Source organism: Myotis davidii, unplaced genomic scaffold (assembly GCF_000327345.1).
Source record: "Myotis davidii unplaced genomic scaffold, ASM32734v1 scaffold789, whole genome shotgun sequence".
Classification (NCBI taxonomy): Eukaryota; Metazoa; Chordata; class Mammalia; order Chiroptera; family Vespertilionidae; genus Myotis; species Myotis davidii.
This window is the reverse complement of record NW_006300234.1, coordinates 202,473-215,971: the sequence shown is the minus strand read 5'-3', so window position 1 is coordinate 215,971 and position 13,499 is coordinate 202,473. Positions and strand designations below refer to the sequence as shown.

The window sequence follows — 13,499 nt, the reverse complement described above, 5'->3', positions numbered from 1 at the left end:
CTATGTTGGTTGAGTGGCTTTGTGTGCTAGGTGTCCTATAGGGCCCAGTGGCTCAGCCTCCCCAATTACCTGAGGTGGACACTCTTGGTGCACCCCCTTGTGGGCTTTGTGCACAGTCCTGTTGTAGTTAAGCCTTGATTGTTGTAGGTAACACTGGGAGGGATTGACCTCCAGGCCAATTGGGTGTGAGAATCAGCTATGTCTGCAGTGGGAGAACTTCTGTGCTGGAGACACCCCTCCAGGGCAAGATTTGCTTCAATGGGGCTTTGGTGCTCCAGAAATAAAGAATTTATTAGATGGAATCAACAGTTAGATTAACTGAAGCAGAGAATCAAAAATCATTGATTTGGATGACAAGGTAATAAAAAACACCTAATCAGAACAGCATATAGAAAAAATAAATCCAAGTAATGAATATAGTTTGAGGGACCTTTGGGACAATATCAAGTGTAACAACATTTGCATCATATGGGGAATGGAAAGAGAAGAGAAATAGCTAGAGAATAAGAACCTTTTGAAGAAATAATGACAGAACACTTCCCTAACTTGGTGAAGGAAACAGACATACAAGCCAAGGAAGCACAGAGAATCCCATGTAAGATGAACGCAAAGAGGCCAACACCAAGACACAACATAATTAAAATGGTATAAGGACAGAGAATCCTAAAAGCAAGAGGAGAAAAGCCATTAATTACATACAAAGGAGCTCCCGTAAGTCACTATCAGCTCATTCTCAACAGAAATTCTGCAGGCTAGAGGGACTGTCATAAAATATTCAAAGTGATGAAAAGCAAGGATCTATAACCAAGACTCCTCTACCCAGCAAGACTATTATTTAGAATCAAAAGAGAGATAAAGAGTTTCCCAGACAAGAAAAAGCTGAAGAAGTTTATCATCACCAAACCAGTATTATAAGAAATGTTAAAAGTCTTCCTTAAGAAGAAAAGATTTAGCCCTAGCTGGTTTGGCTCAGTGGATAGAGTGTCAGCCTGTGGACTGAAGGGTCCCAGGTTCGATTCTGGTCCAGGGCACATGCCCAGGTTGCGGGCTTGATCCCCAGTGGGGGGTGTACAGAAGGCAGCCAATCAATGATTCACTCTCATCATTGATGTTTCTCTCTCTCCCTCTTCCTTACTCTCTGAAAATCAATAAAAAATATATTTTTAAAAAAGAAAAAATTTAAAATATGAATAAAAAGATATCACAAAGAAAAAAATTCTCATTGACAAAGGCAAATACATTATAAAAGCAGTGGATCAACTAAAACTAAAGGCAAATATAGGAAGATCATATCTAATTATAATAGTAAATTAAGGGACATATACTAGCACATAGACACACACAAAAGATGTAAAAAATAATGATGAAAACAAACATGGAGGGGCTGAATAAAAATGATAGTGACTTTAAAATGTGTTTGAACTTAAGTGACCTTCAACTTAAAATACACTGCTATAAACATAGCTTGGTATATATGAAGGACATGGTAACCACAAACCAAAAATCTATAAGAGATATACAAGAAATAAAGAGAAAAAATCCAAGCATAACACTACAGAAAAATCATCAACATACAAGAGAAGAGAGCAAGAGAATAAGGAAGGAATAGAGGAGAACTACAAAAATAATCAAATGGCAATAACTACATACCTACCAATAATTACTATAAATATAAATGGATTAGATGCTCCAATCAAAAGATGAATGGATAGTGAAGAGGTGGTTCATATATACAATGGAATATTACTGTAACATAAAAATGAAATCTTACCATTTGTGACAACATGGCCGTAGAGGTTATTATGCTAAGTGAAATAAGTCAAACAGATAAAGACAAATACCATATCACTTCACTTACATGAGGGATCTAAAAAACAAAATAATCGAACAAAAACAGAAACAATGTGGAAAACAATCATTTTCCCCGATATTTATAAAAAATTTCAGAGTTACAAAGGGCAATTACTCAGCCAGTGGTTTGTATTTTTTGGTCAAATCTCACCCAAGGTTGTATTTTTTGATATTTTTTTTCCTTTGTGATTCCTTATCCAAGGTTATTTTTTCCATTGATTTTTAGAGAGAGTGGGAAGGAGGGAGAGAGACAGAAAGAGAAACATTGATGTGAGAGAGACACATAGATTGGTTGCCTCCTGCACATGCCCCAACTGGGGCTGGGGATTGAGCCTGCAATCGAGGTATAGGCCCTTGACCAGAATCAAATCCACAACCCTTCAGTCTGCAAGCCAACACTCTAACCACTGAGCTTAACCAGGTAGGGCCAGCCAGTGATTTTGATAGGAGGAAGGTAGGCTGTCTTCACTGAAGGTCTGCCCATTCTTTGTCAGGCAACCTTCTGTGACCTCACACCTGGGTTGATGCCCTCTAAATTTTCATTACCCAGATGCATAACTTTATCTTGCACTTAGTAGATTGTTTTGGGATTATCATTTCACACACATGCACCTTTGGCAGAATTGCAAGTATCTTAAGCAATAGATATGACCCCAAACTTACTGAGCTCTGCATCCTAGGTACCCAGCACAGGGCCCACAACATAGTGGACAATTAATACATGTTTGATAAATGAATGAATGGATAATTGATATGGACTCTAAAATCTTGATTAATCGCTGCAAGACAGCAGGATGTAAAATTCAGTATGTGGCTTCATGCCACCTTGTGATCTGAGATGCAAGCCAAGTCAAGTGAATTTTAAGATCATTGTTTGCCTTTATAGATGGCCTCTTAGCCAACCTCACATAGTGTAAGTCTCATAGCAATCTTTTAGCATGAGTTCATACACCATCACTGAGTCAAAAGGTCACCTTCAAGTCTTTGTTTGAACATTACCTTCTCCATGAGGCCCCCTCTGATCACCCTATTTATAGTTGCACCTGTCCCACCCACACCAGAACTCTTGTTTCCTGTTACCATACTCTCCATTTTTTTCCATAGCTCTTTAACTCCTTCCATGTATTATATACTAATTTGCTTGTGTGTTCACAAATACAAGTTTGGAATTTGCTATAAATAGTGACTAAGATTGTGAACTCTAGAGTAAAATTGCCTATGCTTATGTTAAAGTAGATTTTCATCCTGAAGACAACTATACAAGTTACCTGGAGCCGAAGGTCAGACATTTGTCTTAACAGATCTTCAAAGAGTTCTCTATCATCTTCTGGTAATTCAGAAGACAAGACGACCCCCACAAAGCATCCTGACGCTTGTAACATCGTATCAGGAAACATGTAGGCTCCTACAGTACATTTAAGAACTGGAGATCTATCAGGAACTAGAGGGTACAACCAATCACAAACCTGAAAGGATTAGTTAAAAAGAAAAAAATCAATGAACAGAACTAGGTTTTCACCAAGGTTTTAAAATTTTTATACCAGAAAACAAACATTTCAAAGTTTGAAATGTATCTTTATAGAACCATCAGCATCAACAAGTCCCCAATAAAAATTAGCCATTTATTAGTCTGATCTCCTGGCAAACTATTCACAAGAACTACACTAAAAATGTTACTGCTCCACTCTTTATACAATCTTAAAACTGGTGGCTTTAAATAGCCCACTGTTAACCAATCATGAGTCTAACTTTAAATAAATAATGGTCAAAGTAAATTAATGTTTTCTTTATCATGTAAATTAGACATTCCTTTGTAGAAATAAATAAAATCAAACTGTTTTCAAGTACTCAACATGTACTTATTGATTTAATCCTCACAACAATTCCATTAAGTTGATTAGTACTGGTTAATTAGAAATAATTATTTTAATTAGACACTCAGCATTCTAAGAGAACCTAACATGACAGAGCTAAATAAACCACTGAGTTATGTTTCTTGGATTTACTACTGGGAACCATGAGAAAGAAGATACCTACTAAAAAGGGCTCCTGGTGGCTAACTAGACTCAAATTTAAAAAAAAAAAAAACAACAAAAATACAGAGCCAAGCAGCCATTTCTGTACAGGCCTCTCAAGCAAACTGCAATTCAGGGAGAAGCCTGCACCAAGCAGCCTGCCTCTTGCATTAAACTGCCTGCCTGCACTGTATTCGGGCATAGTCTGACAGGCCTTATAAAGGACTTCCTGGAATTCTATTTCAACCAGTAGGATTGAGGCTTTCCCCATCCAACAGGAGCTGCGCAGCTACACCCCTTCAATTTCCTTACCAACCAATCAGAGTGGCTCCATTCTGACCAATCAGGACAGTGTTTTCTGGTCCAATCAAACTTAAAGGATTTGGAGTCATCGTCATCCTTTGCTTGAGTACAAACCAATCCCCGACCAGAGGCAGGAACTTATCTATATAAGTCAGCTACTCTCTGACTCTAAGAATGCTTTTGCTTTCCACCAAAGACTAAAAGGTGGAGCAGACCAGCAGAGGGAAGAGCAGAACTGTCTAGCTTGAGAGGGGCCTGTCTCCAGGCCACCTCAATAGCATTGCTGTTTTCACAGCCCTTGCTGTGTCAAAACTGAGCTACTTAACTGAATAAAATTTCCTTCTTTACTGCACCCCAAACTGGGGATTTCTGTTGGCAAACAATGTTCATTTGACACCATCTATTGTGAAGTAAAATTAAAATGACACAAAGCTGCCCTGCAAAGTCATACGGGAGATCAGATTGTCAGTATACTGACATTTGAGACTTAAGCTCACTTCCTAGAGATCTAATTTCAGAAGAGACTAGTTTAAATTGGAATAACCAAATTTATTCATTTACATTGAGGTACGTTATTTGAGTGACCAGAATATAACTGTGCCCATCACCCAGGACATGGCTCTAATATTTAAAAACTTGCTAGAATAATCCATTATGTGTGATGAACATAAGTCAAAGAACACAAAATATTTCATATAAACAGATAGTAAATTCTACCACACTACCACCATCTCTGACAAACAGAATATAAACAAACAGGAATCAGGGTACTCAGATCTGACTCTTTCCTAGAAAGTGCTTAATAAACATTTTCAAAATCTTTTTCTTTTCTTTTTTAAACTAGAGGCCCAGCGCGGGAAATCGCATGAGACCCAGCATCCCACAGGTGCAGCGGGACCCAGAGTCCCTCCTGCCGCTGCTACTGCAAGACCCATCAATCCACCTCCTGGTGGCCAGTGGTTTGGTCGTTCTGGCGTTAGGTCGTTAAAGCCACTGGCTTTTTATAATATAGATATGTTTTTATTGATTTCAGAGAGAGGAAGGAAGAGGGAGAGAAACATCAATGATGATAGAGAATCATTGATAGGCTGCCTTCTGCATGCCCCCTACTGGTGATCGAGCTTGCAACCTGGGCATGTGCCCTGACCAGGAATCCAACCGTGACCTCCTGTTTCATGGGTTGATGCTCAAGCACTGAGCCACACCAGCTGGGCAAATCCTTTTTCTTTTAAGGAATCTCTTTTTTCTTTTAGTTTCCTCAAAGTCACTGTCTATCTTTTATAAAAGTTAAACTTCAGGCACATTACAATAAAACTGATTTTTCCAAAGTATGATATATAACCATTTGAGGTATATGAAACAACTTCAAGTAATACACAAATTATTTAAATTTGCGTCGTTATGCATCTTAATATGTATTAGGAAAAAATACAACATCTTTCCCTCAATTTCATAGTTGTTATTGTTTAGGACAAAATTAACAAATGAGACATCCAAATAAAAATATCAAAATAAAGCAGAGATGTGGATTTGACCAATAAAACAGTAAAGGTTATACTTAAATGACTAAAGTTTGAAAGTTTGGGAAAGGTTTTTTACTATGCCATGATTCCTCTAATATTAACTACATTCTCATCACCTTGATTAAACTTGAGCATTTCCAAATCTCCTCCAATAAAATGTTACAGACCTTTCTCAGGGTAGATAATTATAGATTGATAAGCCCTAACAATAGCACCCGTCTTTGCTCTTGGACCAAGAGTATCCTGGTAAATTGATCTGCTTGGAATGTTAGAATTATAGCCTAAATTATCATCAGTCTCTTCTTCTAGATCAGGTTTCTCAACCTTGGCATGACTTATGTTTTGGGTTGGATAATTTTTTTATTGATGGGGGATACTCTGTTTAAATTTGTAGTAGTACCCCTAGCCTCTAACCCATTATATGCCAGTAGCAGTAATATATTCCCCCCTTTTCAGTTGTGACAATGAAAATTATTTACAGACATTGTCAAAATATCCTGGGAAAGGGGGAGGGGAGATCACCCCTGGTTGAGATCCACTGCTCTAGAAAATGGGCGGGGGTTCAGTCCAGCTCAGCCCCTCAGGCAGAGCTTGGCCTCATTAGTGAAAATTTACTATTATACATCCATATGTTACATAACTTTCTTTTGAAATTAAAGTTATTAGGTTTCTTCTTCAGATAAAGAATTAAATACCTGTCATCACAAATTTAATACTAAAATAAAACTTTGTTAAAATAAAAAAAAGAAAAAGGCTATCATTCAAAGTTCAAATTTTTCATTAATATATTGAAAAGGAACTAGAACTTATAATCTTTTTGCACTTATTGTCTTAAATACATTATAAATATTAACAAACAAAAATGATGTACTTTACACATATTTCAAATTATGTTTACATTTTTCCTTGGCTTACCTGAAGAAACCCAGGAGGACGGTTTAGAACTGTATCAAGAGAATTATCCAAGAATCTCACAATTCGAAGATATCCAGGATATGAAGGTGCACTAACCTCCCCTGCAGGATTTACAAAAAAAATCTGTACTCCATTTGGTATCAAAATCAACTCATCTGCATCAAGCCCTAAGGTCTCAAGAGGAGGTGGCTGAGAATGATTTCTGTAGAAGTCTTCCCCAACTGATGAAAATTCCCCAGATTCTGTCCCATATGATACAGTATAGTGACCCTCAGCAGCTTGAGGAGTATAAGCAGGAGGTGCTTCTGCTGGATGACTTTGAGATGGTAAGGATAGAGAACTAGGTGCAGGAACTGACCCTGTACTGGTAGCTGAAGTGTTTCCATTTACCTCAGTAGGCTGAGGAGGTGAACTAAAGGACTGAGGCGCCAGTGACTTTTCAGATGTGTGTTTAGGTGGAAATTCTGGATATAACTTGGGCACCTCCTGAAGATCATTCCTTAGAGAAGTGGCAAGGCCCTTCTCTAGAATTTCCAACCTGGTACGTACATTCTGTAGTGTTTCTTTCATTTTCTGTTGCATCTGCCTAGCAGATTCCCACCCAGGACCTGTGTGCTCAGGGTCTGTTGATGAAATGCTGATTCCTCTGAGCAGGTGTCCTATTCCTTGCTTATAGTAGTTCTTTGCTTCTTCCTTCTGACCTAATTCATCTGTATTCAGTCCTTTATTAACAAATAAAAAGGCTTTTTTGTATGCTTCCTTGATGATCTTAATTTCAGCAGGTTCTCCATTTTGTGCCTCTTGCTCCATTTCTGCAAAACAGGAAATTATCTTTAATTATCTCTGGTACTTGTTTATTTACTTACAATGAACTTCTCCTACCTGAATATATTTCAAGAGGACAGGAGCTTTGCTGTCCTGTTCACTATTGTATTCCCTAAACCTACTAGATCTGACATAGAGAAAGCACTCAATATGTGTTTAATGGATAAATAAACAATGCTCTTGGTCCTAAATATCAGGTTAATTAAAAATAGAAAAGAATAAGGCAGACTAAAATTACTGAATAATTTTCTTGTTCCAGTTTCTTATAAAACATAAAATTTCCTGTCTCATATCTTTAATATTGGAATTACAATATACAGACTATGCCCAGCTAATTAAAAATGAGGTTGAATCATACATTGGAGATGACAAAAATGAGAAAAAAATACCTGGATGAAGTTTTAAAGTTACCTCACTTCCATTTAAAGGTGACAGGGTACTCACAAGCAATTAAACCCTGCTATCTCCCAAAAGTCCATTAAAATCACTCTAACAAGATTATTAAAAAGGCATAACATAACCGTTCTTTTTAATGAGAAAAAGGCATGAATAGGTACTTCATAAAAGAACATATTTAAATGGCATGTGAAAAGGTAATTCAACATATTATTCCCTCAGGGAAATGAAACTAAAATCCACAGCAGTATGACTACACACTTATCACAGATGGCTAAGCTGAAAAGACTGACTAGTGTTAGAGAAGACAGCAACTAGAACTCTCATACTTTGCTGATGTAAGTAAAAAATGGTGCAGACACTTTGGAAAACTGGCAATTTCTATTAAAACTAAGTATTTACTCTATAATCCCCCTCATCGGTATGTAACCAAAAAAAAAAATGAATAAATACACACACCCAAAACATGTACAATGATATTCAAAGCGGCTTTATTCACAAAAGCCAAAAACTTGAAACAACTCAAATGCCCACTCACAGAAGAAGGGATAAATATAGTGGTATATTTATATAACGCTATAGTACATAGGAACTAAAAAATAAACAAGACGAATCTCACCAATTCTTAGAGCAAAAGAAGCCAGATAAAAAAGATTTCACATTGAGACAACATAATACATGAATGATTCTGTAAAGTTGAAAAATAGGCAAAGCTAGTATATGGTGATAGAAATAAAAATAATGCTTATAGGTCAGTGATGGTGAACCTTTTGAGCTCGGCGTGTCAGCATTTTGAAAAACCCTAACTTAATTCTGGTGCCGTGTCACATACAGAAATTTTTTGATATTTGCAACCATAGTAAAACAAAGATTTATATATTTGATATTTATTTTATATATTTAAATGCCATTCAACAAAGAAAAATCAACCAAAAAAATGAGTTCGTGTGTCACCTCTAACACGGGTGTCATAGGTTTGCCATCACTATTATAGGTGGTAGATACAGATTTGGAAAGTATATAGAGGATCTTATTATATATGGAAGTGTTCTTTATCTTGATCTGAGAGATGACTGCATATATAAAAAAATCATTAGGCTATAAATTTAAGATCAGTGTACTACATGTGTTTATGTTACTCCGTAATTTTTTTTAAAATTCTATATAATAAAAGGCCAGTGACTGTAACGGTGGAACGACCGGAACAACTGATCGACCAATCACTATGAGGTGCATTGACCACCTCTTGGTCCTTCCCCCCGCTCCTGCAGGCTCCAATTGCTGGATGGCCAACGGGCAACCACGGGGAACCAGGGTGGGTGGTGGTAGGGCGAGACTGGGGACTGGCAAGCGGGAGGAAGGCAGACCTCTTGGTCCCTCCCCCTGGCCTGCAGGCTCAGACTGATCGCCCCAATGGGGAACTGGGGTGGGTGGAGGTGGCAGGGCGAGACTGGGGACTAGTGAGCAGGTGGAAGATGGCCCTGATCGCAGGCTAGGCCTAGAGACCCTACCCATGCATGATTTCGTGCACTGGGCCTCTAGTGGGTAAATAAAGCCATAAATCACAAGGACAAAGATGAAGGATAAACTGGAAAACAAACAAGCGGTAACTCACAAAACAGACCAAAGAAAGCTGAAGTCCAGCTGTCAGTGAGGAATTCAGAGAAGCAGTCCCTTTTACAGCACATGACAGACCTCCCAAAGGCATAGAAAGTAATGATATTTAATCTTCCTCTGGAAGTGGGAGTAGAGGTAGAGCTGAGGAAAAAGGACTGAAAAAAAGCTATTTTACACATTAAGACCCTTGGATCTCTCCTACACCAAACACCCAAGACACTATTTCCCTCCATCCCTGAAAGAAGACTGAATTTTAATTCAAGAATACAAAATAAAATGTCTTTGGACAGGGGATTATCAGGCATTATTAAGGGTAAATACCAAAAGCAGAAGAATTAAATGAAAAATTACACATGATATGAAGACACTGAGCCTTCTCTCCCCAACTTGATTCTTAAGAGTTCTGACAGCAGAGATTAAAAATGGTGGAGTAAGTGGATGCTGCATGACCATGCTCCCAGGACCAAATTGGAATTACAATTAAATACAGAAAAACTTCCTGAATAATCAAATGAAGACTCTCTGTAGAGAACCCTGATAACCGAGGATGGAAAGTGGAGACTGCATAGAGACTGGTAGGAGGGGCAGAGGCGAGAAAGGGCTGGCTCGATTATCATAGACTGCAACTGAAGTTTTGGAGAGCTATCTCAGCTGTGGGGGATTCTCATTGAGAATTCTGGAGTCTAATCTCCAAGCTGGGCCCCCCAGCAGAAAGCACCAGAACTGGGAAGGGTACCCACATAATGTTTGCTGTGAAAAGCAGCAGGGTTACTACTGTCTGCCAGGGAGATACGGCTAGAAATTCAGGGACTCCCTTAAAAGGCCAACACACAAAACTTTGCGTGCAGCACTCACCTTGTGCTCTGGCAGAAGGCGGGCAGAGTGGACTAGAGCTGTGCAAGCAGAAGCCAGGGTTGGGGGCCCCGGGGTTAGAGCTCAGAAGGCAGATACCCCGGTTTCCTGTGCTGAGTTATTCCCTTATGCTGCATAGATCATCTTTCTGACACAGACAATTGCTATCTAGGCGGTTTAGTATAGGGGTAAGATAATTGAACCACCCAATTGGAAAACACCTTGCCCCATGGTGTGGAGTTTCTAAGGCCCATTAAGAGATTGAGAATAACAATTAGCCTTCAGGCAGAAGCAATTGTTCTCTCCCCCCCGCCTCCCATTGGAAAAATTCTCACCATCCTGTGGAAAATTGCCTGAGGGCTATCCAAGACTAAATCCAATCAGTCTGCAAGGAGAAGCAGTCTCTGGATGCTTTGAGTCTTTGCCTGATCTAATTAGTCAGAAACTGCAGTTGACACTGTCCTTAACTAGAGATTGAGAAGTGTGGCAAATCTACCTAATATGTAGTCACAAACTCAAACAGGCAGTCAAAATGAGGAGACAAAGAAACAACCCCAAAATGAAAGAACAAGAGATTTCTCCAGAAAAAGAGATAAATGAAATAGAGATAAGGAATTTATCTGAGAGTCCAGAATAATGATGGTAAAGATGCTCAACAGCATGAGAAAAGATATGGTAACTATAAAGGCAGAAGTAAAGGATGACATAGCACAAATAAAGAACACATTGAAAGGAATACACAGCAGATTAGGGAAAGCTGAGGATAGGATCAGTGAATTAGAAGACAGTAGAAAAATATTAATAAAAAACCAAACAAACAAAACAAAAACAAAAACGGGAGGACAGCTTAAAGGAGATATGGTACAACATGAAATGTAGCAATATTTACATAACAGGTGTGCCAGAAGAGGTGGAAAGGGAGAAAGGAATAGAAAACCTGTTTGAAGAAATAATGGCATAAAACTTCACCAACTTAGTGAAGAAAAGGTCACACCAGTTCAGGAGACACATAGAGTCCCAAGCAAGAAGTACCAAAATTTTAAAAAAGATAAATAAAACCCTAAATTTCAAACTCATCATAATTAAAGTCTCAAAAATTAAACACAGAGAATCTTAAATGTAGCAAGAGAAAAGGAAACTGTTACCTAAAAAGGAGCTCCCATAAGGCTGTCATCTGATTTGTCATCAGAAACTGTGCAGGCCAGAAAGGAACGGCATGAAGTAGTCAAGGTAATAGAAAGCAAGGATTTGAAAACCAAGATTACTATATCCAGGAAGACTATAATTCAAAATAGATGGTGAAATAAAGAGCTTTCTACACAAGAAAAGTCTAAACGAGTTCATCACTACGAAAGCAGCACAAGAAACGCTAAAGGGACTGCTGAATGAGAAGAAAAATAGAGAAACCTAGGCATACAGAATTAAAATGGCAATAAATAAGTACCTATCAGTAATAACCATAAATGTAAATGGATTAAATGTTCCAATCAAAAGGCAGAGGGTAGCTGAATGGATACAAAAACATAACCCAACTATATACTGTCTACAAGAGACCCACCTCAGGGCAAAAGACTCACACAGGATGAGAGTGAAGGGCTGGAAAATTTTTTTCAATGAAAATGAAAAGGAGAAAAAAGCTGGGGTAGCAACACCCATATCAGATCACTACATAAGACTAAAGGGATCGATCCAATAAGAGAATATAACCCTGGTAAACATATATGCACCCAATATAGGAGCACCTAAATATTTTTAAAAACTTGTAGAGGATTTTAAGGAAAAGATCAATAACAATACAGTCATAGTAGGGGATTTTAACTTCCAGTAAAGTAGATGACTTCACTGGATAGATCTTCCAGACAAAAAATTAACAAGGAAACAGTGACTCTAAAGGATACACTGGATCAGATGGATTTAACTGACATTTATAGAACAATTCACCCCAAAGCTGCAGAATACACATTCTTCTGAAGTACATACACATGGGTCATTCACAAAGATAGATGACATATTAGGACCCAAAACAAGTCCCTACATGTTCAAAAAGACTGAAATCATATAAAGCATCTACTCAGATCACAGTGGAATGAAATTAGAAATCAGCTACAGTAAAAACACCCCAAAATATTCAAACACATGAAGGCTGAATATCATGTTATTAAACAATGAATGGGTTACCAATGAGATCAAGAAAGACATTAAAAACTTCTTGGAAATAAATGAAAATCAACAAACAACCACCCCAAATCTCTGGGGCACAGTGAAAGCAGTCCTAAGAGGGAACTTCATAGCACAGGCCTACCTCAAAAACAAAAAAAAAAAACCTACACAAAACACAAGAAAAATTAGTAATAAACTATTAAGTTTACAACTTAAAAAAACTACAAAAAGAACAACAATAAAAGCCCAGAGTAAGTAGAAGGAAGGAAATAATAAAGATCAGAGTAGAAATAAATGACATAGAGAATAAAAAAAAATACAAAAAAAATCAATGAAACCAAGAGCTGGTTCTTTGAAAGGATAAGGTTTATGAACAATTAGCCGGACTCATCAAGAAACAAAGAGAGAAGACCCACATCAGAAACAAAAGCAGAGAAGTACCCACTGACACTACAGAAATACAATTTTAAGAAAATACTATGAACAACCATATGCCAACAAGCAGGACACAAAGTGCATAAAATAGAAATATTTCTAGAAAAATATAATCTCCAAAGACTGACTCTAGAAGTATAAGAAAACCTGATTAGGTCTATAACAAAGGATGAAATGGAAGCAGTATTAAAAAAAACTCCCAACAAACAAAAGCCTAGATCTAGACTACTATACAGGGGTGTTTTACCAAGCATTCAAAGAACTACTACCACCTATCCTCCTAAAACTCTTCCAAAAATTCCAAGAGGAAGGCACACTTCCAAAATCTTTTTTTTTTTTAAAGTTTCAGGTATATCCCACAATTTTATTCCTAGGTACAATTACTAGATACATTCTTTTTTTTTTTTTTTCACGTGTTTTCTTATACTTTATTTTTTTTAAATAAATCTTTATTGTTCAGATTATTACAGTTTTTCCCTCCCCCCCCCCATAGCTCCCCTCCACCCGATTTCCACCCCACCCTCTGCCCTTACCTCCCCACTGTCCTCATCCATAGGTGTACGATTTTTGTCCAGTCTCTTCCTGCACCCCCCACACCCCTCTCTCC

The 13,499-nt window shown here is 37.8% G+C and overlaps 1 protein-coding gene across 5 annotated transcripts in view; it reads right to left on the bottom strand.

The window, feature by feature from the left end:
- The window catches only part of SPG20 (spastic paraplegia 20 (Troyer syndrome)), a 64,885-nt gene that overhangs the window by 33,127 nt on the left and 18,259 nt on the right, over positions 1–13,499 (bottom strand). For all 5 annotated transcript variants that reach the window (XM_015572397.1, XM_006776628.2, XM_015572399.1 and 2 more), the window contains exons 2-3: positions 6,608–7,419; positions 3,120–3,317 (exon numbers count right to left, since the gene is read on the bottom strand). In XM_015572397.1, coding sequence (XP_015427883.1) covers positions 3,120–3,317; positions 6,608–7,417 — 1,008 coding nt within the window. In that variant the 5' untranslated portion in view covers positions 7,418–7,419. The remainder of the gene's footprint in view (positions 1–3,119; positions 3,318–6,607; positions 7,420–13,499) is intronic.